This window comes from Zea mays, chromosome 1 (assembly GCF_902167145.1).
Source record: "Zea mays cultivar B73 chromosome 1, Zm-B73-REFERENCE-NAM-5.0, whole genome shotgun sequence".
Classification (NCBI taxonomy): domain Eukaryota; kingdom Viridiplantae; phylum Streptophyta; class Magnoliopsida; order Poales; family Poaceae; genus Zea; species Zea mays.
In genome coordinates this window covers 13,955,225-13,979,572 of record NC_050096.1, presented here as the reverse complement: position 1 = coordinate 13,979,572, position 24,348 = coordinate 13,955,225, and the positions used below count along the sequence as shown (strand labels likewise).

At 44.9% G+C, this 24,348-nt stretch overlaps 1 protein-coding gene across 2 annotated transcripts; it reads right to left on the bottom strand.

Moving 5' to 3' along the window:
* Nucleotides 1-1,146: 1,146 nt before the first annotated feature.
* Nucleotides 1,147-3,550, bottom strand: LOC103631763 (putative vesicle-associated membrane protein 726). Of its 2 annotated transcripts, XM_008653176.4 has the most exons (6): nt 3,259-3,548; nt 2,148-2,289; nt 1,926-2,046; nt 1,726-1,788; nt 1,508-1,650; nt 1,147-1,421 (listed from the first exon to the last, which is right to left on the bottom strand). In XM_008653176.4, coding segments are annotated over exons 1-6 (663 nt in total). In that variant the 5' UTR covers nt 3,452-3,548; the 3' UTR covers nt 1,147-1,420. The 2 variants fall into 2 exon arrangements, with proteins under 2 accessions (XP_008651398.3, XP_035818644.1); XM_035962751.1 differs by lacking the exon at nt 1,147-1,421 and having other exon boundaries at nt 1,504-1,650; nt 3,259-3,550.
* Between the last annotated feature and the right edge of the window lie 20,798 nt (nt 3,551-24,348).

Genomic DNA, 24,348 nt, shown 5'->3' with positions numbered 1-24,348 from the left:
TCAAATGCGCACCGGACTGGGGTCCGTTACCCCTTTGTTGGATGGGCTACAGAAGCCACTCTGGGTACAAGGTCCGTTGCACACCAGAACATGGTCCGATGCATCCAGAGTGCATTTTCCTAAGTTTTTTGTTTGATTTTTCTCTCTAAACTTTTGTGGGCTCTCAAGAGTTACCTAGCACTAGTTTTGTGTATGAGTGAGCCACCACACTACACTTAGACATGCCTAGGTCAAGTACCCCTCTTTATATTACGAATAAAAGAAAATAAAGGCACTATTACTAAACTAAGTGTCCAACAACTTCTATGACACTTAGAACTATTACACCATGACCTTTTTAGCGTCCTTTTTAGCCATTTTATTGATGTTCATCCTTCGTGGTGTTTTCTCCTGTTGAAGCCCAAATTCCTGCATTATGACTTATCTTACCATATAATATGAAAATCATACGTGTCACAATAATCTTATGTTGTCATTAATCACTAAAACCAACTGGTGGCCTAGATGCTTTCAATAGGGATCTGACCCTTTCACCAGACGACGACGACAAGGTGTCTAATGGTGGTGACGGTCGTGCCTGGGGAAGAAAGGGTAAGCGAGCGAGGGCGAGGGCGTAGAGGGATTCGTCGAGGTGGAGGAAGACACTTGAGAAAGCCAACTATTGAAATTGGGGTGGGGAGGCTTGGACCGTAGGTTCATTATAAAGAAGTACAAGGTTTTTCCCAAAAGCGACGATGGTGGAACCATAGAAAATGTTGGTTTATAGTAGAGATAACAGATGGCGACAATTGATAACACAGTTGATAGTATGGTTGACAACTAACGAGACAGATGGTAAGGATAGAGTGCATTGGATGTAGACTAAAATGCTCTCCATCTGGCACTGGCAATGATTCAGGTGCTTTTATATATCAGAAAGTGGCACAACACGGATCTGCAGCAGGGACGTTGGCAAAGATGAGAAAAGGGGTAAATACTTGGGAACAAGGTGAAGTCCCCAAGAGTAAGGGCTTGTTTGATGCATGGGATTGGAGGGGATTGAGGTCCATATAATCCAAATCCCCTCCAATCCCCATGCATCAAGCCCTAAAAGGCTTACAAAGACATTAAGGAAACTCAAAGTGTCACCAGCACAGCTAGAAGTGGGGTACATCAATAAGAAGCTCTTCACTAAATTGTAGAGTAATCACCTTATCAAATCATGATTCACAACGATATTTGCTACTATTACAATTATTTAAAATATTAGAGAGCCCTGTTATAACTTAATTTGAGCCCATCGTTCTAGGCGTAGCTAAGAACATTGTGGCCAATGCCAACAACATCACACAAATGATGGATTTTGGTCCCGCGGTGTCATGGCACTACACTCCCCCTACATTTTTTCTCATGTTCTTTCCTTTCATGTTCCTGCATCTTATCTGCAAGAACAACAACATCAAAGTGAAGGAATGCAAGGCTACAAAAGCAACAGGTCGGATGCATGGGCTCTGTAATTTCACATCACCAGCAATCGAAGTCCTTGCAAACTGTCAAGACAATGAGGAGGATCAGTGCAACCACGATGCCGAAAACGATGAGCTTCATCTTCATATTCTCCCACCACATCTTTCTTCGTATCTTCGTTCCCTGTTGCCTGAAATCTTGTGCCTAGATGTGGAATTAAAACAACTGAGTTTGGTGATAGTCAGATAGACGGGACTAATGGGATTCCACATGATGAACCTGTGCTCGGAGATCCTCCGTTTTATCCACAAGAAGTTCGATTTTTTCACCACGATCTAGTACCTGATGACCAATGTAGAGCCATTTGAGCATCAGATTATTAGTAAGTTAAAGTAAAAGAAAATAGTTGGTTCCTAAATACTAATTGATCCCATAGGATTAGTAACTGATAACCACTATAGTAAAAGGACATTACCCACCTTCTCGATGTTTTGCATCATCACTCCCTTGACCTCTGTGACTTGAGCCTTCACTTTTGCAAGCTTGTCGATCTCCTCGGGGTGCTGGTCACAATACTTCATGTGCTCTTTAAGTTTAGGCCTAGGAGAAAATACTTCCAATTAGTGCCAAAGAGTCACCCAAAATATACATGAAAAAGGTGTGGAGTGGTTACTGAAAAGTGTTATAAGGCCATTAAGTACCCATATTCTCGCTTGAGGCCATTAGCATTAGCAGTTTTGGCTTTCCCTCCGCTATACTTCTTGGAAAAATCATCCTTGACTCTTTCAATAAATCCAACTGGAAGCTGTCGACCAGCTGATTCAGTAGCAACAACGCAGTATGCTGTAGACAATCAAAGACACCGTCACATGAATGACATGCACAACTCTTCAAGAATTTGTTGTTTAGGAGAGTGATGTTGCTATCTTGTTACTACTGAAACAATATTATAGAAGTATGTTGGAAGTAGAAGTTGATAGTAACTCATGCCCATATGAAAGGATAAACTCATGGTGCAAACTCAAAACTGAAATATAATTTTTGTGTACATGATTATTCTATATTGATATTTTTTTGAAAAAACTCGCAGGAGATATGCCTATTATATTTATAAGAAGTGCACTAAGGCAAGGAGCTTAAAGCAACTAGCAAATACAAAAGCACTAGACGGCTAGGCCAAACAACCCCCCCACACACACCCAGATATGTATTTTGTGATAATCCTCGTATGTTCCATAAAATTTGTTTATTAGTGTTCTGACATAGAAGTTTATTGTAAAAAGGCAAAGTTAACTACTTGTGTCAAAGTTATGTTTACCCAAAATGCTGGAAAATGGTATATGCTCTAGAACACACGTCTTAATCTATTACACAAGGCAAAGGAACCTTAACATTATTGTTATGAAAGCCGTAAGTTTTTTATCAATAACTTTAAAAATATCTAAAACTTGCCACACAGCTTACACGTCACTCATACCGTGACGTCTAACCTCATTCGTAGAGAAATAATAGAATGTTATAATGGTAACAACATTGATCAAATCAAACGCTACAGGTAAAGTTTTGCACCAGAATTAAAGCCACGGTTGTTGATATAATCTAAAATTCACACCCTCTTAAAAATCATCACTGGACCTGGTTTCTTCATTATCTTTATCAAGCAAAAAAAGTAAAGAAGGCCGACTTTAATTCACCAATGCATAACAAATCTCGCCATCAAATAAAAGTTGCACAAATAGCAGGATCGATTGGCTTATAAGCATGCGAGGAGAGAGAGAGAGAATAAAGCGATGCAAGAACAATGTGCATTACTAAATCCATCATGAATGTGGTAGTTGAATGTGTGCCCATCGCAGTTGTAGTTGAAACGATTGTTGTTGGCAGGAAGTTTCTGCAGGCACTGAGCGGCAACAGATGCAAAGTTGCCGGAGACCTCGGCGTGGTCCGCTAGCACAATGGTGCCTCGCGCCACGAAGCTATACACCAACGTACGCTGCTGCCCCATCTCTCCAACCACCAACGACGCCGACCGGCGAAGGGGGAGTCTCGAAGGTGGTGGAGCGAAGGGCTAGGCGGGAGTGGTGGAGGGGAGGATGGGGGAAGGTCGTGGTGTTTGGAGGTGGTGGAGAATTGTGGTGGCTAGGAACCATGGATGTGCAATGCTAAATTTAGACTTATGTTGGAGGTATTATGTCTGTTGTGGTTGCATGTTCCATGCATATTTATTTTTATTTTAAATACTATATTTATCCTTAGTTAAGAGAAAGAGTTATATAGAAACATGCTAAGGTCTTGTTTGAATATGCATATATTCATCTTATCCACATGTATCGAAGTAGATCAAAGTGGAAATTAGTTTGACTTTCACCAAAATTCAATTCGTGGTGTGCATCTAAACAAGATCTAAGGTGTGATTGGTCTCTTATGCTAGTCCTAATATGCATGATACCTTATATATAATATAGTACAAGCGAGCATAAACTATGTAACACATTGGTATTTGGTTGTCCTGGGCATGTAGGCTACATTTTAGTAAGATTATGCTTGTTTGCTAGCATTGTGCTGCATATAGGGATGACAGTTTGTCAAGGTATGAGCGGAGTATATATTTATACGCAATAAATTTTCTAATTGGTAAAAATTTATACCCACATCGATACGCGGAGGTAACATTTTGCACCCGTGCTCGTGGGTGTCTGCCCCGAACGATTAGATTGACACAATAAGAGATTTTTTTGTATTTTAAGCATGATTGAATGTAATGAGATAACCATAGATATATTTGTGGTAGAATTTTATACATGTGCCTACAACCACGTGTGGAATCCACAACCACACCTATTGGCTACTATGTCCTAATAGATGCGAAAGCGGTGAGGAGATTATATTTTTGGCCCTTATAGAATTTTGCAATCATATATTGTTGCCTAATACAACCATATCTAACATAGTAGACCTTGTTCGATTATTATTATACCTTATGGATTGGAAGGAATTAAAAAATTATGAAGGATTTTGACTTCATATGGATTTAAACTCACTCAATCCCCTCCAATCCATATAGATTGAGAGAAAATCGAACAGGGAATCATGCACATGACTCAGGTGGATACTACAATAGGCACAAATTTATAATGGTTTAGATACATGATATTCTACGTCTAGTAAGAATAGCAGTTATTCACTTCGGATTAAAGTCAATTATTCGGACTGCTGAAACTGCAATCTATAGAGACAAAACATTATAGAAGCAGTAGAAGCAGGTACAGATTAGAGCCAAACGAACAGACTGTAGATCTCTTATCTCGTATGCTTGGTGTTTACAAGTAAACTGGTGACTAGAAATCTAAGGTTGTTATGCCAATATGTATAAAGTTGAGTTACATAAAAACAATTATGCATAAAATAAATGTATTGTCTAGCAACTAGAACTAAGCATTGCATGGAGGTTAATAAAATGACATGAACATGAAGCATAAGGTGAGGCTCCATCTTCCACGACTCCTTTCACACAAGATACTCTAGAACTAGAAGCTATAAACATGCTCATAGTTGAGAGAGCGATACTTTGAAATTATCAAACAAGTCAAACTCTGTAGAGAGTTCAAGTAAACACACAAGAGAATGAGGCCATGAGTCCATGACCCTTACGACCCGTTGATACTGATACATAAGTAACTCGTCGTCATGACCTCTCCCATTTGTGGCCTAGTTCTAGAACAAACGATTGAGATATATTGAGGTTGGCGTAGACCCATAATTTAAATATAGGATATGTCTAACATAAAAAAATATTATACAATATGGTATAATCTAATAAAAAACTGGTGAATGATTTGGTAAAAAAGCTCCAAACAGCATGCAAAATATCAAAACAAGAGCTACAATTAAGATATGCCAACTAAGGTTATCTCCAACAGGTCTTTTATCTCATCCACTATTTCAAACTTCATTGAACAAACAATGTTTTTCACGCACGATCTGCTGGAAAGAGTCTAAGCAAACTAAAACGCACCATTAGCTAGCAGGAGGCAAAAGCTAACTTACAACATGACCATATACTCCTGGAAAGATGAAAAAGATCAAGTTGCATCTGCATCTCCTGCGCTACTAGGAGGCAAGAACGGAACACAAGCTGCAGTGACGAAACAAGCAAAAGTAAATAAACTAGTCAATAAATTAATAGCTGAAGGTGACTTGAGTAGATCGTTCATTTATTGCTTGAAAATGACACATCAGAAAAGAGATAGAATTCACCCTAAGCTACTGTTACTGCTGTCTGCTAGAAAGACAAGAGCGAAGTCTGAACTCTGAAGCAACAAAGAATCGAAGTGTAGCTTCTAATATTCAGGTGAAAGTTCATGACAATCGGCTAAACAAATGAAGCAATCACCGATGTGAGCAACGGTTAACAGGTAACAAAAATGAACTGCTGCTGCACTAGTTACTATCACCTCCAGTTTGTTGAACTGAAAGCTTTGTTTGTCTCTACCTGCAGGCTGCAGTTGTGGTTGCTGGAATGCAGAGAGAAAAGAACAACCAGAAAAGCACGAGCTTGATCTGAGGGAGTTAGAGAAATGAAGCACTGGGCAACAACAACACACACGAGCTTGACATGAATCTAGGACGTCAAAGCAGATTGGAACAGCACCACTACTCCACGGTCCATCCAATCTGTTGAGCTCTAAAAAGAGCAGTGCGGACGGTCCGGCCCCGAGGCCGGACGGTCCGCGGTCCGGACTGTCCACGGTGGTGGCGCGGACGGTCCGCGCGCGCGCAGAGTCAGTTAGGGTTCCTAGTTTCTCGCGGGATTTGTTACCTAAAACCGCGGGATTAACTCGGGAAACAGTTGGAAACGTATCCAGACCTCCCCTTTATATAGATGAAGGGCTACGGCCGATTGAACCCCCAACAATCGAACCAATACCACTTCTATCTCGCATTTATTTTCAGCACAATTAAGAGTAGTTCTAGTCTAGTTCTAGTTTAGCCCTAGTTTAGTATTCCAATCCCCAAATTCTCTGCCTCTCCTCGACTCTACGTCGATTAGAGGAGTCTAGGTCGGCCGGCCCAAGCCTAGACAACTCCTAGGATCTCTCCTCCCCGACGGGGTCCCTCCCGGGGTCGAGATCCAGGCGCCGCCGGCGATCTTCCGCCGCCCCTGCGCACGCGCGGACCGTCCGGCCCTAGAGCGCGGACCGTCCGACCGTCAGGCAGGGAACCCGAGCTCCTGCTCCAGGTCGCGGACCGTCCGGCCCTGTGCCGCGGACCGTCCGCGCCTGACCAGAGAGCATCGCCGCCTCACGCCAGGTCGCGGACCGTCCGGCCCTGTGCCGCGGACCGTCCGTGCCTGACAAGAGAGCACCGCCGCCGGTTCTTTTGAAGTGATTGGCGCCTCCAAAAAGGTGTCAACATACTTTTTGGCGACTCCGCTGGGGAATAGGTGTCTAGATCTGCTAAAAATCGGCCCATAAATGGCCGGTTCTAAGGATCACACCAAGATCTCCACTACCAACATCATCAAGTCGGTCATGGAGGCGCTCCCGGCTGATGACCAAAGGCCCTTTGAAGACCTCGTAATGCGCGATGAGAAGGAGGTGATGCGGCAATCGAACGAACAACGCGACAAGGAAGAGGCGGAACTGCTGCATAAACTCTCTGAACGGCGCAAGGAGGCGGCAGACAAGTACTTGTCACACTTCACGGTGGATCGCCACCAGAAGATCGTCCGTCAAGGGGAGATCGACATGGAGTCTCTCCTACCTCCACGGCTCCACTGCAGGGTCCCGCTGTAAGTACTCCAGATCTATCTCTTACGACTTTCATGGATCAACAAGGAGATCAGTTAAAGCAATATGTAGATGAATCTATTAAAATGCATTTACGTGCATACGAGAAATCAGTTGCTCCTAATTTTCCATCGCGAGAGTCTAATACAGTGCCACCCACGTCAAACACATTGGCTGTAAACGGGTCACCTTTGACCCAGCCATCATATGGTATGCTGATGCACACTTTCGTGTCACCATCACAGCCGCAACCACTAGGCACGCGGCAGGTACTGGACGCGACCGGACCGTCCGAGCATCATCTCAGACAGTCCGGTTATACCGCGGACCGTCCGGCGTATTTCGCCGGACCGTCCGACCAGATGCAGACCTGCACACAAAACACTCAGGTCGCACCATACATGGTCGGACCATCAGGATACAACCCTGAACACTTCGGCCCCATCACGGATCGTCCGGTGCATCACGCCGGACCGTCCGGATATGTTGCGGACCGTCCGCCATCTTATGCCGGACCGTCCGGATATGGCATGAACCGACCAACGTATTACGCTGGACCATCCGACTCTACACGAGTCCATGCGCAGACTGCCCAAGTCACGCCATATATGGCTGATCCATCCGGGTACAGCCCTGGACCATTCGGCCCGATCGCGGACCGTCCAGTTCTTTACGACAGACGGTCTGGGTACGAGACTACCCACATAGCACCATATATGGCTGGACAATCCGGATATACCTTCAGACCATTTGGCCAGGTCGCGGACCATTCGGCCTCTTACGCCGGACCGTCCGGATATGCATACGCAGAGCTGAGAGCTGCGCAATACGCACGGTTCCCACATTCATCGCAGCAACATTATGGTGCCCCACCAGCAACACATTATAATCATGCCATACCACCTCATGGACATAGGGCTGAATACTATTCGGCCACAAGAGAGCCTGAGGGGTATAGGGCAGGAGCTGGTGACATTAATAGGACACCTAACACACACCTCAAACATACCTGGGAGGAAAGCCGACAGAGTAATATCAGGCAACCTGAAATCTCCACCCACAAACTCAATGGATGGTCGCCAGACATGGCAGAGAGGATCAGAGATGAGGTAGCCGGGATGTTCAGGGACAAACTCGGTGTTAGTGTGTCAGGTACAGGGCAATCGTATCGGAAGCCTTATAGCCACCGATTCGACACCGTGCCATACCCACAGGGAACTAGAATACCAGACTTCTCTAAGTTTTCTGGTGAAAGTGGGAAAAGCACACACGAACATATAAGCCAATTCATAGCACACTTGGGAGAATTGGCTGATGGGGAAGCCTACCGCGTTTGTTTATTCTCGTTGTCCCTTACTGATACTGCATTGGCATGGTACGCAGCTTTGCCACCAAACTCTATTAACTCTTGGGAAGAATTAGAGCAGAAATTTCATGAACACTTCTTCTCAGGAGAACATGAGTTAGAATTGGCTGACTTAGCTTCAGTCCGACAGGGGCCTGAAGAATCGGTTAATGACTATATCCGGAGATTCCGAGACACTAGAAACTGATGCTTTCAGATTCATGTCGCAGAAAAACAACTGACAGGGCTAGCTTTCAATGGGTTGCGACCCTACTTAAAGAAAAATTAGATGGCACCCAATTCTTTTCACTAGTGCACTTACACCAGCGGGCTATGACCTGTGAAAGCCGAAGTAAGGAAACATCAAAATCGGCTAGCCATAAGATGCATCTAGTGGGATACGATATTTCGGACGATGAATCCACGGATGTATACACCGCCGAACTGGTTTGGCCAGGACAGGCTAAACCTTCAGCGTGTTCTGCTTTACAGTCGATTCGAAAGAATCGACAAGAGGAAGTTAAGTTTACTTTTAATGTTGCCAAATGCGATAAAATATTTGACGAGTTACTAAAAAACGGCAACATTAAATTAACTCATACTATTCCTCCTCCTGATGAATTAAAGAGGCGTGCTTATTGTAAGTGGCATAATTCCTTTTCTCATGCCACCAATGATTGTAATGTTTTTCGTCGACAGATACAATCAGCCATAAATGAGGGTCGATTGGCTTTTCAGGAGATGCAAGTAGACACACAACCCTTTCCTGTTAATACAATAGAACTCACATGCAAAAAGGTCTTGGTTCGGCCCGAAATGGCCGATAAAGGCAAAGGCAAGGGCATCGTCATCAGCAATCCTCGCATGTCAGATATATCACAAAAGGAGATTACTCGAAAGGCTTCGGACGAGAAGGCTAAAAGGTCCGAAGACGCCGGGGGGCAGGCACAGTTAATAAACCAAACACATCAGCCTAGCCCCAGCATCGTAGATGGTCCGGCACCTACGTGCGGACAATCCGGTGCTCAGACAAACGGTCCGGCTAACTCAGCCGGACAGTCCACCTATGACCAAAGGCGTCAACCTCTACACAAAGCAAGGAAAAAGACGCAAGGTCAAAGCACATATAATCGGCTGATCAAAGCCGATCCTACTTTTGATCAGTTGCTCTCCAAAAATACTAGCAAAAAGATTGTTCCACGTGATCGGTCAACAAAGAAACCCCGGTCACCTGCTAAAACAAAATGACCCGAAAGGCGACACAACAAGCATCGCCTATTCATTCTATGAGACCAGGGTACTTTCCACCTATTTACTCATCGTCGGTATATTATCCTGTTCAAACATGGAATGGCACGATGATGAATCCATGGTACATGTATAGTCCCTTCGTCTATCCAGACTGGGGGGCACCTCCATTCTATTCCTTTTGATCCATTGATCAAATGGTCATGGCCGAGAAAGATACAATCCGAAACGGCCTTTATATTGGTGCTTCATTGAATAATCTCCATATCGAAAAGCCGGTGACCTACATCAGGTTTAGTTCATATGCTTTTGGTTCGTCAACCTTCACCAAAAGGCAGGGGGCATATGTTGAGCTCTAAAAAGAGCAGTGCGGACGGTCCGGCCCCGAGGCCGGACGGTCCGCGGTCCGGACTGTCCGCAGTGGTGGCGCGGACGGTCCACGCGCGCGCAGAGTCAGTTAGGGTTCCTAGTTTCTCACGGGATTTGTTACCTAAAACCGCGGGATTAACTCGGGAAACAGTTGGAAACGGATCCAGACCTCCCCCTTTATATAGATGAAGGGCTACGGCCGATTGAACCCCCAACAATCGAACCAATACCACTTCTATCTCGCATTAATTTTCAGCACAATTAGGAGTAGTTCTAGTCTAGTTCTAGTTTAGCCCTAGTTTAGTATTCCAATCCCCAAATTCTCTGCCTCTCCTCGACTCTACGTCGATTAGAGGAGTCTAGGTCGGCCGGCCCGAGCCTAGACAACTCCTAGGATCTCTCCTCCCCGACGGGGTCCCTCCCGGGAGCAAGATCCAGGCGCCGCCGGCGATCTTCCGCCGCCCCTGCGCACGCGCGGACCGTCCGGCCCTAGAGCGCGGACCGTTCGGCCGTCAGGCAGGGAACCCGAGCTCCTTCTCCAGGTCGCGGACCGTCCGGCCCTGTGACGCGGACCGTCCGCGCCTGACCAGAGAGCACCGCCGCCTCACGCCAGGTCGCGGACCGTCCGGCCCTGTGCCGCGGACCGTCCGCGCCTGACAAGAGAGCACCGCCGCTGGTTCTTTTGAAGTGATTGGCGCCTCCAAAAAGGTGTCAACACAATCCAACCCAAATCACCCAAAAGATTGGATCTTTTAACTCGAATTTCAGATAGCCGAAGCATCCTAGAGAAAACAACAAAGTCGTGGTGCTCAAGTGAAAGATTTTTGTTGATAGGGAATCACCCTAGCCTTGATCACACATGTCCTAGCTAGCAGTCTAGCACCCATATAGATGTGTGACTCGCCTCCTTTTAAGTGTCACGACGTTATCGACCCTTTGTTGACTTACATGGTCAACCGGCGTATCTTTATCACCGATGTATATTGCGAAATCGTGTGTGATAAAACATTGTTTTAGATTAAAATTGGATTTATAAAGTGATTAACATAATATATGATGTTGTGCATGTGTGTCAATATATGGTTTTGGTATTAACGTAACATATTCGTGAGTGGTGTTGCATGGATTGACTTGCGAGATAAACTTCACGGGTGAGATTTCCCGACCTTAAACCCTTATCAGTTGGGGGTCGAGTGACGCAAACTCCCTGCTTTCGTTGGGGGCTCAGCAGGAGGTTGTGGACAATGAACGCAGGAAATAGGAGTGGGAAGGGGGAGGAGGATTCCTGGTGGCGTTCCGGACGCTGGAGAGTTCCTCCAGTGCACCCCAGGGGCCCAGGCAACCTCCTAGGACTAGGAGATTTTCTTCTTTTGATAATCCCTAGTACAAACTACCCCTGGTCTCTTATAGACTGAGCCCAGGTTAATATAGAAACAAATCATATCACTCTCAACTTGCTAGAAAATAGACTGACTAAATATAGAAACTTATCTGCTGTCTCTTTTATTCCTAATCTGCTGACTGACTAAATATAGAAAATTATCTGTTGTCTCTTTTATTCCTTATCTGTTGTTTCCTTTATTCCTGGCGATTCCTTCTCTGGTATACCTTTCCTACAAATGCATCGGTATCATTTCCCCCCTCCCCCAAAAACAAGTCGTCCGCGACCTGGACACCAGGAAAACGGCGACGAAAGTCCTCCAGCTGAACCCACGTTGCATCAGCGGCTGATTGTCCCAGCCATTGCACAAGCAGTTCCCACACGCCTCGGTTCTTGCGTGCCTTAGTAACCTTCTCAGGCTGAGGCAGGACTCTGCCATGTAATATTGGGGGTAGAGGAACTATTGCAGCCGGGGGAGCCCCAATATATTTCTTTAGTAAAGAGACATGAAACACATTATGGATGCGGGCGTGAGATGGCAGGGCAAGCCTGTAAGATACTGTCCCAATTTCCTCCAGAACCTGATAGGGACCACAGAAGTGAGGCCCAAGCTTAGAGTAGGCGGCTGGTGTGATTCCTAAAGTTGTACGCTGTTGCAGTCGAACCCACACCCAATCCCCAGAAGTGAACTGTACTTCCCTTCGAGACTTATCCTGGAATTGTTTCATTGTGAGCTGAGTCTGTATGAGGCGTTCCTTGATCTGAGCTAAAAATTCATCCTGATCTTGTAACTGAGTGTCAATAGCAGCTACAGGGGAAAGTCCCGGTTGGTAAGAGATAATAGCTGGAGGGTCTCGTCCATACACAACCCGAAATGGTGAACACCGAAGGGTTGTTTGAAATGAAGTGTTATAACAATATTCCGCCCAGGACAACCACTGTAACCATGTGCGGGGTCGATCCCCAGCTAAGCATCACAAGTACATCAAGATGATCCGATTAGTAACTTCAGATTGGCCATCAAAATGTGGGTGGAACGCTGAACTCATCTGCAACTTGACCCCTGTCCTGGTGAACAGCTCAGTCCAAAATGTACTAGTGAAAACTGGATCACGATCACTGACGATGGAGCAAGGAATACCATGGTGACGAACAATATGATCAAAGAAAGCATTAGCTACCGAAGATGCTGTATAGGGATGGCTGAGAGGCACGAAATGAGCATACTTTGAGAAGCGGTCCACCACGGTAAGAATAACTGATTTGCCTCCAACCTTTGGAAACCCCTCCACGAAATCCATGGCTATATCGCTCCAAACCCCTGAAGGAACCGTAAGTGGTTGTAACAAACCTGCCGGATGAAGGTGTCTGGACTTATTACGTTGACAGACTGAACAACCCTTGACAAAATCTCTTATGCGGCTGGCAGAAAGGGGACTATGGAAGGAAGCCCTCCAACGGTTGAGGGACTTTTCGATGCCCTCGTGGCCTTCTTCATGAACTGAAGCTAACAACACGGGCCACATGGATGAGGCATCTGGCACAAATTCTTTTCCCTTGAACAGTAAGAGACCATCAACCTCGGACCACCCTTCCTTCGTAGTTCCAGCCACCAACTGCTGCCTGAGCGGCACCGCCTGTAAATCAGATCCCATCTCAGCCTGTATAGTGTCAAACAGAGCAAATGTGGGGGTGGAAATACTGCGTAGATTCAGCAGGACTTCATCTTTGCGAGACAACACATCAGCAGCTCCATTGAGTTTGCCCGGCTTGTACTCAACTGTCATGTCATACCCAAATAATTTGCTGACCCATGTATGTTGAGGGATGGTGGATAACCGTTGGCCTAGGATGAATTTCAAGTTGTAGTGATTAGTCTAAACTGTGAACGGTCGCCCCTAGAGATATGGACGCCAATACCTGATAGCTTTAACCAAGACAATCAATTCCCGTTCATATGCTGGTAGCTTTTGATGATGAGGGGCTACTGGCCTACTGAAGAAAGCTATGGCGCCCTCACCTTGATGTAAGACAGCCCCAAACCCAACTCCAGAAGCACCACAATCAACAATAAAGCGACGAGTGAAGTCTGGCATCTGCAGAAATGGTGTTGTGATGAGGGCTTGTTTGAGCAATGTAAAAGCCTCGGCTGCTTCCGGTGTCCAACGGAAAGACTCCCTTTTCAATAAGGCGGTGAGAGGTGCTGCTATTGTTCCATATCCAGCAATAAACTTCCGATAATATCCGATTAGTCCCAAAAATCCTCTGAGAGCTCGCAAACTATTAGGAAGTGGCCAGGTTTCCACAGCAAAAACTTTGTCGGGATCCATGGCGACCCCTGTTGCAGATATGATATGTCCGAGATAAGCTACTGTAGCAGCCCCGAACAAGCATTTGGAGCGTTTCAGGACTAGTTGATGGTCACGGAGGGTCTGTAGAACCAACTTGACATGCTGCAGATGGGCTGTCCAGCTATTACTGTAAATGAGGATATCATCAAAAATACCAGCACGAACTTTCTGATAAATGGTTTCAATATGTCATTCATCAAGCTCTGAAATGTAGATGGGGCGTTAGTGAGCCCAAAGGGCATGACTAGGAACCCAAAATGGACACGATGGGTGCGGAACGCTGTTTTTTCCACATCTGCTGGGTACATGCGTACTTGATGGTAGCCACTTCTTAAATCTAACTTGGTAAAGAATACAACACCACGGAGTTCATCCAATAATTCATCGACCACTGGGATTGGAAATTTTTCCTTTACTGTTTTGTCATTAAGGGCGCGATAATCCACACAAAACCTCCAGGAACCATCAGACTTTTTCACAAGAAGCACTGGGGATGAAAAAGCGGAGGTGCATTCTCTAATGATACCTTGCTGTAACATAGCATCACACTGTTGCTCTATTTCATCCTTCAACAATTGAGGGTACCGATATGGTCGTACTGCCACAGGTGGAGTAACAGGCAATAATCTGATCTTGTGGTCATGGCGGCGAGATGGAGGGAGGCCGTGAGGTTCCCTGAAAATATCCTCAAAGGAATGGAGCAAAGCCTCCATGAGATCACCTCCTGATGCTAAAGCTGCACACTGTGGTGGCAGAGCACCAATTCCAGTCCACTGAATGTTACTGCCTCGATATAAGAATTGAAAGGGAAATAGGCTTACACCTTTTCCAAAATTGATTTTGGTGGTTGAAATGCCCAACACAAATAATTGGACTAACTAGTTTGCTCTAGATTATGAGTTCTACAGGTGCCAAAGGTTCACAACAAACCAATAAAAAGACCGAGAAAGGATTCAAATATTGAGAGCTAAAGTCAGCCGAAGTGTGCCCTGGTCTGGCGCACCGGACTGTCCGGTGTGCCACCGGACAGTGTCCGGTGTACCAGGGACTCCAACTCCGAACTGCTCACCTTCGGGAATTCTGGAGGCCGCTCCGCTATAATTCACCGGACTGTCCGGTATGCCAGCGGAGCAACGGCTACTTCGCGCCAACGGTCGTCTGCAGAAGACATTAAATGCGCTACAGTGCGCGCCAGAGTCAGAGCAGAGACAGATGGCGCACCGGACACTGAACAGTGCCTGTCCGGTGCACCACCAGACTGTCCGGTGACCCAGAATACAGAAGCTCCAACAGTCGGAATCCAATGGTTTGGTGACGTGTCAGGCGCACCGGACAGTGTCCGGTGACGCACCAGACTGTCCGGTGCGCCATGCGACAGCAGCCTTCACCAAACGGCTAGTTTGGTGGTTAGGGCTATAAATACCCCCAACCACCCACCATTCATGGCATCCAAGTTTTCTGACTTCCCACACCTTACAAGAGATATAGCATTCAATACAAGACACACCAAACAGATCAAATCCTCTCCCAAGTCCTTAGTTCATTCCAAATCAAATAGCGACTTGTGAGAGAGTGACTTGTGTTCATTTGAGCTCTTGCGCTTGGATTACTTCTTTTTCTCATTCTTTCTTGTGATCAACTCAATTGTAACCAAGGCAAGAGACACCAATTGTGTGGTGGTCCTTGTGGGGACTTTGTGCCCGTTTGATTGAGAAGAGAAGCTTACTCGGTCTAAGTGACCGTTTGAGAGAGGGAAAGGGTTGAAAGAGACCCGGTCTTTGTGACCACCTCAACGGGGAGTAGGTTTGCAAGAATCGAACCTCGGTAAAACAAATCCTTGTGTCTCACTCTTTATTTACTTGCGATTTGTTTTTCACCCTCTCTCTCGGACTCGTTCATATTTCTAACGCTAACCCGACTTGTAGTTGTGCTTAAGTTTATAAATTTCAGATTTGCCCTATTCACCCCCCCTCTAGGCGACTTTCAATTGGTATCAAAGCCTGATGCTTCATCAGAGCTTAACCGCTCAAAGTGATGTCAGGAGATCACGCCAAGAAGATGGTGATCGGCGGTGAGAAGTCCGCTACAAGCCACGGGAAGGCTCCATCAAGGGTGTTCGCCAACAAGAAGAAGGATGGATCCCCTTCACGCATTCGATCGCACAAGAGTGGCGAGAAGAAGAAGAAAATGAAGAAAGTGGTCTACTATGAGACCGACTCTTCCTCGCCCTCTACATCCGGATCCGACACCGCGTCCGTCACTTCTAAGCACCAAGAGCGCAAGAAGTATAGTAAGATCCTCCTACGCTATCCTCGCATTCCTAAGCATACTCCATTACTTTCTGTCCCATTAGGCAAACCACCGACATTTGATGGTGAAGATTATTCTAGGTGGAGTGATATGATGAGGTATCACCTAACCTCACTCCACAAAAGTATATGGGATGTTGTTGAGTTTGGTGTACAGGTACCATCCGTAGGGGATGAAGATTATGATGAGGACGAGGTGGCCCAAATCATGCACTTCAACTCCCAAGCCACCACTATACTCCTCACCTCTCTAAGTTGAGAGGAGTATAACAAGGTACAAGGATTGAAGAGTGCCAAGGAGATTTGGGACGTACTCAAGACCGCGCACGAAGGAGACGAGGTGACCAAGATCACCAAGCGAGAGACGATCGAGGGGGAGCTCGGTCGCTTCCGGCTTCGCTAAGGGGAGGAGCCACAAGAGATGTACAACCGGCTCAAGACCTTGGTGAACCAAGTGCGCAACCTCGGAAGTAAAAAATGGGATGACCATGAAATGGTCAAGGTTATTCTTAGATCACTCGTTTTTCTTAACCCTATGCAAGTACAATTAATATGTGGTGATCCTAGATACACACTAATGTCTCCTGAGGAAGTAATAGGAAAATTTGTGAGCTTTGAATTGATGATCAAAGGCTCAAAGAAAATCATCGAGCAAGATGGCCCCTCCACGCCCGAAGCACAACCGGTTGCATTCAAGGCGACAGAGGAGAAGAGGGAAGAGTCTACATCAAGTAGACTCCCCATCGACGCCTCCAAGCTCGACAATGAGGAAATGGCGCTCATCATCAAGAGCTTCCGCCAAATCCTCAAGCAAAGGAGAGGGAAGGACTACAAGTACCGCTCCAAGAAAGTGTGCTACAAGTGTGGTAAGCCCGATCACTTTATTGCAAAATGTCCAATATCAAGTGACAGTGACAGGGGCGACGACAAGAAGGGAAAGAGGAGAGAAAAGAAGAGATACTATAAGAAGAAGGGCGGAGATGCCCATGTGTGCCGCGAGTGGAACTCCGACGAGAGCTCCTTCGACTCCTCCTCCGACGAGGACGCCGCCAACATCGCTGTCACCAAAGGACTCCTCTTCCCCAACGTCGGCCACAAGTGCCTCATGGCAAAGGACGACAAAAGGAAGAAGGTAAAATCAAGATCCTCCACTAAATATGCATCCTCTAGTGATGGAGATAATTCTAGTGATGAGGAGGATAATTTGCGCACCCTTTTTGCCAACCTAAACATGCAACAAAAGGAAAAATTAAATGAATTAATTAGTGCTATTCATGAGAAGGATGAACCCTTGGACTCTCAAGAGGACTTCCTAATTAAAGAAAACAAGAAGCATGTTAAGGTTAAAAATGCTTACGCTCTAGAAGTGGAGAAATGTGAAAAACTATCTAGTGAGCTAAGCACTTGCCATGATATTATTGCCAACCTTAGAAATGAAAATGCTAAAATAATTGCTAAGGTTGATTCAAATGTTTGTGATGTTTCAATTCCCAATCTTAGAGATGATAATGTTAGTTTACTTGCTAAGATTGAAGAATTGAATGTCTCCCTTGCTAGCCTTAGAAATGAGAATGAAAAATTAATTGCTAAGGCTAAAGACTTAGATGTTTGCAACGTTAACATTTCCAATCTTAGAAGTGAAAATGACATTTTACATGCTAAGATTGTTGAACTAAAATCTTGCAAACCCTCTACATCTACTGTTGAGCATGTTTCCATTTGCACTAGATGTAGAGATATTAATGTTGATGCTATTCGTGATCACCTAGCCTTAATTAAGAAACAAAATGATCACATAGCTCAACTTAATGCCAAAATTAATGAGCATGACTTAGAAAATGAAAAAATTAAATTTGCTAGAAGCATGCTCTGTAGTGGGAGACGCCCTAGCATCAAGGATGGCATTGGCTTCCAAAAGGGAGACAATGTCAAACTTAATGCCCCTCCTAAAAGATTGTCTAATTTTGTTAAGGGCAAGGCTCCCATGCCTCAGGATAACGAGGGTTACATTTTGTACCCTGCCGGTTATCCCGAGCATAAAATTAGGAGAATTCACTCTAGGAAGTCTCACTCTGGCCCTAATCATGCTTTTATGTATAAGGGTGAGACATCTAGCTCTAGGCAATCAACCCGTGCTAAATTGCCTAAGAAGAAAACTCCTAGTGCATCAAATGATTCTAACATTTCATTTAAGACTTTTGATGCATCTTATGTTTTAACTAACAAATCCGGCAAGGTAGTTGCCAAGTATGTTGGGGGCAAACACAAGGGATCAAAGACTTGTGTTTGGGTACCCAAAGTTCTTATATCTAATGTCAAAGGACCCAAAACCGTTTGGGTACCTAAAATCAAGAACTAAATTTGTTTTGTAGGTTTATACATCCGGGGGCTCAAGTTGGATCATCGATAGCGGGTGCACAAACCACATGACAGGGGAGAATAAAATGTTCTCCTCCTACGAGAAAAACCAAGATCTCCAACGAGCCATCACATTCAGGGATGGAAATCAAGGTTTGGTCAAAGGTTTGGGTAAAATTGCTATATCTCCTGACCATTCCATTTCCAATGTTTTTCTTGTAGATTCATTAGATTACAACTTGCTTTCAGTTTCGCAATTATGTAAAATGGGTTACAACTGTCTTTTTACAGATATAGGTGTTACTGTCTTTAGAAGAAGTGATGATTCAGTAGCATTTAAGGGAGTGTTAGAGGGTCATCTATACCTAGTAGATTTTGATAGAGCTGAACTCGACACTTGCTTAATTGCTAAGACTAACATGGGCTGGCTCTGGCATCGCCGACTAGCACATGTTGGAATGAAGAATCTTCACAAGCTTCTAAAGGGAGAACACATTTTGGGACTAACAAATGTTCATTTTGAGAAAGACAGGGTTTGTAGCGCATGTCAGGCAGGGAAGCAAGTTGGTGTTCATCATCCACACAAGAACATCATGACGACTGACAGGCCACTCGAGCTCCTACACATGGACCTATTCGACCCGATAGCTTACATAAGCATCGGCGGGAGTAAGTACTGTCTAGTTATTGTGGATGACTATTCTCGCTTCACTTGGGTATTCTTTCTGAAGGAAAAATCTCACACCCAAGAAACTTTGAAAGGATTCTTGAGACGGGCTCAAAATGAGTTTGGCTTGAGGATCAAGAAGATAAGAAGCGACAACGGGACGGAGTTCAAGAACTCTCAAATCGAAGACTTCCTTGAGGAGGGCATCAAGCATGAGTTCTATTCTCCCTACACGCCACAACAAAATGGTGTAGTGGAGAGGAAGAATAGAACTCTATTGGACATGGCAAGGACCATGCTTGATGAGTACAAGACTTCGGATCGGTTTTGGGCGGAGGCGGTCAACACCGCGTGCTACGCCATCAACCGGCTGTATCTACACCGAATCCTCAAGGAGACATCATACGAACTCCTAACCGGTAAAAAGCCCAATGTTTCATATTTTAGAGTCTTTGGTAGCAAATGCTTTATTCTTGTTAAAAGAGGTAGAAAATCCAAATTTGATCCTAAGGCTGTAGAAGGCTTTTTACTAGGATATGACTCAAACACAAGGGCATATAGAGTCTTTAACAAGTGCTCTGGACTAGTTGAAGTTTCTTGTGACATTGTGTTTGATGAGACTAACGGCTCTCAAGTAGAGCAAGTTGATCTTGATGAGCTAGATGATGAAGAGGCTCCGTACGTCGCGCTAAGGAACATGTCCATTGGGGATGTGTGTCCTAAGGAATCTGAAGAGCCTTCACAAGCACAAGATCAACCATCTTCCTCCATGCAAGCATCTCCACCAACTCAAGATGAGGATGAGGCTCAAGATGATGAAGGAGAAGATCAAGATAATGAGCCGCCTCAAGAGGAGAGCAATGATCAAGGGGGAGATGCCCATGATCAAGATAAGGAGGATGAACAAGTTCCAAGATTGCCACACCCAAGAGTCCACCAAGCAATTCAACGAGATCACCCCGTGAACACCATCCTCGGCGATATTCAAAATGGGGTAACTACTAGATCTCGTGTTGCTCATTTTTGTGAACATTACTCTTTTGTTTCCTCTATTGAGCCACACAAGGTAGAGGAAGCACTTCAAGATTCGGATTGGGTGGTGGCGATGCAAGAGGAGCTCAACAATTTCACAAGGAATGAGGTATGGCATTTAGTTCCACGTCCTAATCAAAATGTTGTAGGAACCAAGTGGGTCTTCCGCAACAAGCAAGATGAGCATGGTGTGGTGACAAGGAACAAAGCCCGACTTGTGGCCAAGGGATACTCACAAGTCGAAGGTTTGGATTTCGGTGAAACCTATGCACCCGTAGCTAGGCTAGAATCAATTCGCATTTTACTTGCCTATGCTACTTACCATGGCTTTAAGCTTTACCAATTGGACGTGAAAAGTGCCTTCCTCAATGGACCAATCAAGGAAGAGGTCTATGTTGAGCAACCTCCGGCTTTAAAGATAGTGAGTACCCTAACCATGTTTACAAACTCTTTAAGGCGCTTTATGGGCTCAAGCAAGCCCCAAGAGCATGGTATGAATGCCTAAGAGATTTTCTTATCACTAATGGCTTCAAAGTCGGAAAGGCTGATCCTACTTTATTTACTAAAACACTTGCAAATGATTTGTTTGTATGCCAAATTTATGTTGATGATATTATATTTGGGTCTACTAACAAATCTACATGTGAGGAATTTAGTAGGATCATGACACAGAAATTCGAGATGTCTATGATGGGGGAGTTGAAGTACTTCTTGGGATTTCAAGTGAAGCAACTCCAAGAGGGCACCTTCATTAGCCAAACAAAGTATATTCAAGACATTCTAAACAAGTTTGGGATGAAGGATGCCAAGCCCATCAAGACACCCATGGGAACCAATGGGCATCTTGACCTCGACACGGGAGGTAAATCCGTAGATCAAAAGGTATACCGGTCGATGATAGGTTCTTTACTCTATTTATGTGCATCTCGACCGGACATTATGCTTTCCGTATGCATGTGTGCAAGATTTCAAGCCGATCCTAAGGAAGCTCACCTTAGGGCCGTAAAACGAATCTTGAGATATTTAGTTTATACTCCTAAGTTTGGGCTTTGGTATCCTAGGGGATCCACATTTGATTTAATTGGTTATTCGGATGCCGATTGGGCGGCGTGTAAAATTAATAGAAAGAGCGCATCGGGGACTTGCCAGTTCTTAGTAAGGTCTCTAGTGTCTTGGGCTTCAAAGAAGCAAAATTCCATCGCTCTTTCTACCGCCGAGGCCGAGTATATTGCCGCAGGCCATTGTTGCGCGCAATTACTTTGGATGAGGCAAACCCTTAGGGACTATGGTTACAAATTAACCAAAGTTCCTCTTCTATGTGATAATGAGAGTGCAATCTGCATGGCGGATAATCCCGTTGAACATAGCCGCACTAAACACATAGCCATTCGGTATCACTTTCTAAGGGATCACCAACAAAAGGGGGATATCGAGATTGCATATATTAACACCAAAGAACAATTAGCCGATATCTTTACCAAGCCACTAGATGAACAAACATTTAACAAACTTAGGCATGAGCTAAATATTCTCGATTCTCGGAATTTCTTTTGATGTCTTGCACACATAGCTCATTAATATACCTTTGATCATATCTCTCTTACATGCTATGACTAATGTGTTTTCAAGTGTATTTCAAACCAAGTCATAGATTGAAAGGGAATTGGAGTCTTCGGCGAAGACAAAGGCTTCCACTCCACTCCATCAAATTACTCATGCTTCGCCATCGCTCCGAGTCGCTCTCCAACCTTGGTATAATCTTCACTCTTATGTCATTTACCATAGGGAGAGAAAGTAAAAGGGCTTATATTTCACTCACAAAGTATCCATTTTTGACGATTCATGCCAAAGGGGGAGAAAGTATTAGCCCAAAGCAAAAGGACCGCACCACCACCAATTTTCAAAAATTTGAGTTAAGAAAAGATTTTTCAATTGATAATTTTTCAATCAGTATCTTGCTTTTGATAGAATTTCAAATTGGTACAACCCTTTCAAAACTAATATCTAAAACCCTCTTGAACACTAAGAGGAGGACTTGATTGAGGGGGAGTTTTGTTTAGTCAAAGGAAAAGCATTTGAAACAGGGGGAGAAAATTTCAAATCTTGAAAATGCTTTTCAAAATCTTATTCATTTACCTTTGACTATTTGCAAAAGGACTTTGAAAAGAATTTACAAAAGAATTTGCAAAAACAAAACATGTGGTGCAAGCATGGTCCAAAATGTTAAAAATAAAGAAATCAATCCATGCGCATCTTATGAGAATTTATTGGTTCAATTCTAAGTAACCTTTGCACTTACATCCTGCAAACTAGTTCAATTATGCACTTATATATTTGCTTTGGTTTGTGTTGGCATCAATCACCAAAAAGGGGGAGATTGAAAGGGAAATAGGCTTACACCTTTTCCAAAATTGATTTTGGTGGTTGAAATGCCCAACACAAATAATTGGACTAACTAGTTTGCTCTAGATTATGAGTTCTACAGGTGCCAAAGGTTCACAACAAACCAATAAAAAGACCGAGAAAGGATTCAAATATTGAGAGCTAAAGTCAGCCGAAGTGTGCCCTGGTCTGGCGCACCGGATTGTCCGGTGTGCCACCGGACAGTGTCCGGTGTACCAGGGACTCCAACTCCGAACTGCTCACCTTCGGGAATTCTAGAGGCTGCTCCGCTATAATTCACCGGACTGTCCGGTATGCCAGCGGAGCAACGGCTACTTCGCACCAACGGTCGTCTGCAGAAGACATTAAATGCGCTACAGTGCGCGCCAGAGTCAGAGTAGAGATAGATGGCGCACCGGACACTGAACAGTGCCTGTCCGGTGCACCACCGGACTGTCCGGTGACCCAGAAGACAGAAGCTCCAACGGTCGGAATCCAACGGTTTGGTGATGTGTCAGGCGCACAGGGCTGTCCGGTGCGCCATGCGACAGCAGCCTTCACCAAACGGCTAGTTTGGTGGTTGGGGCTATAAATACCTCCAACCACCCACCATTCATGGCATCCAAGTTTTCTGACTTCCCACACCTTACAAGAGCTATAGCATTCAATACAAGACACACCAAAGAGATCAAATCCTCTCTCAAGTCCTTAGTTCATTCCAAATCAAATAGTGACTTGTGAGAGAGTGACTTGTGTTCGTTTGAGCTCTTGCGCTTGGATTGCTTCTTTTTCGCATTCTTTCTTGTGATCAACTCAATTGTAACCAAGGCAAGAGACACCAATTGTGTGGTGGTCCTTGTGGGGACTTTTTGTCCCGTTTGATTGAGAAGAGAAGCTCACTCGGTCTAAGTGACCGTTTGAGAGAGGGAAAGTGTTGAAAGAGACCCGGTCTTTGTGACCACCTCAACGGGGAGTAGGTTTGCAAGAACCGAACCTCGGTAAAACAAATCCTTGTGTCTCACTCTTTATTTACTTGTGATTTGTTTTTCACCCTCTCTCTCAGACTCGTTCATATTTCTAACTAACCCGGCTTGTAGTTGTGCTTAAGTTTATAAATTTCAGATTCGCCCTATTCACCCCCCTCTAGGAGACTTTCAAGAATGACATGGAGAGGGCCTCAAAATTCCACAAAATTGGTCCGAGAGTGCGAAGCCAATGGACACCTAATACAATGTCAAATCCATCCAGTGGTAGGGTATAGAAGGATATCGAGAAATCAGCTTCTCCAATAACCAGAGGCAGTTGAGTGCACACACCCGCAGTAGTTACCCAATCTCCGTTGGCCACCTTCACCGTCAGACCTGGACGAGGTTCAACTTGAAGCTGCAGCTGGCTGACCACAGAATCATTGATGAAGGAATGTGTCGAACCAGTGTCCACGAGGGCCACTAACTGACGGCCATACAAACAAACAGAAAGTTTCATGGTAGTGCCAATATCAATACCGGTGAGAGCATGGAGAGAGATGCCAACATCATCCAATGTTTCACCACCCTCATTATCTTCTGTTAATTCCAGCAAGAAAACCCCTTTGTTTGCACATATGTGATCGGCAGTATACTTTTCAGTACAATGGTAGCACTCACCACTAGCCCGCTTTGCTGCTAATTC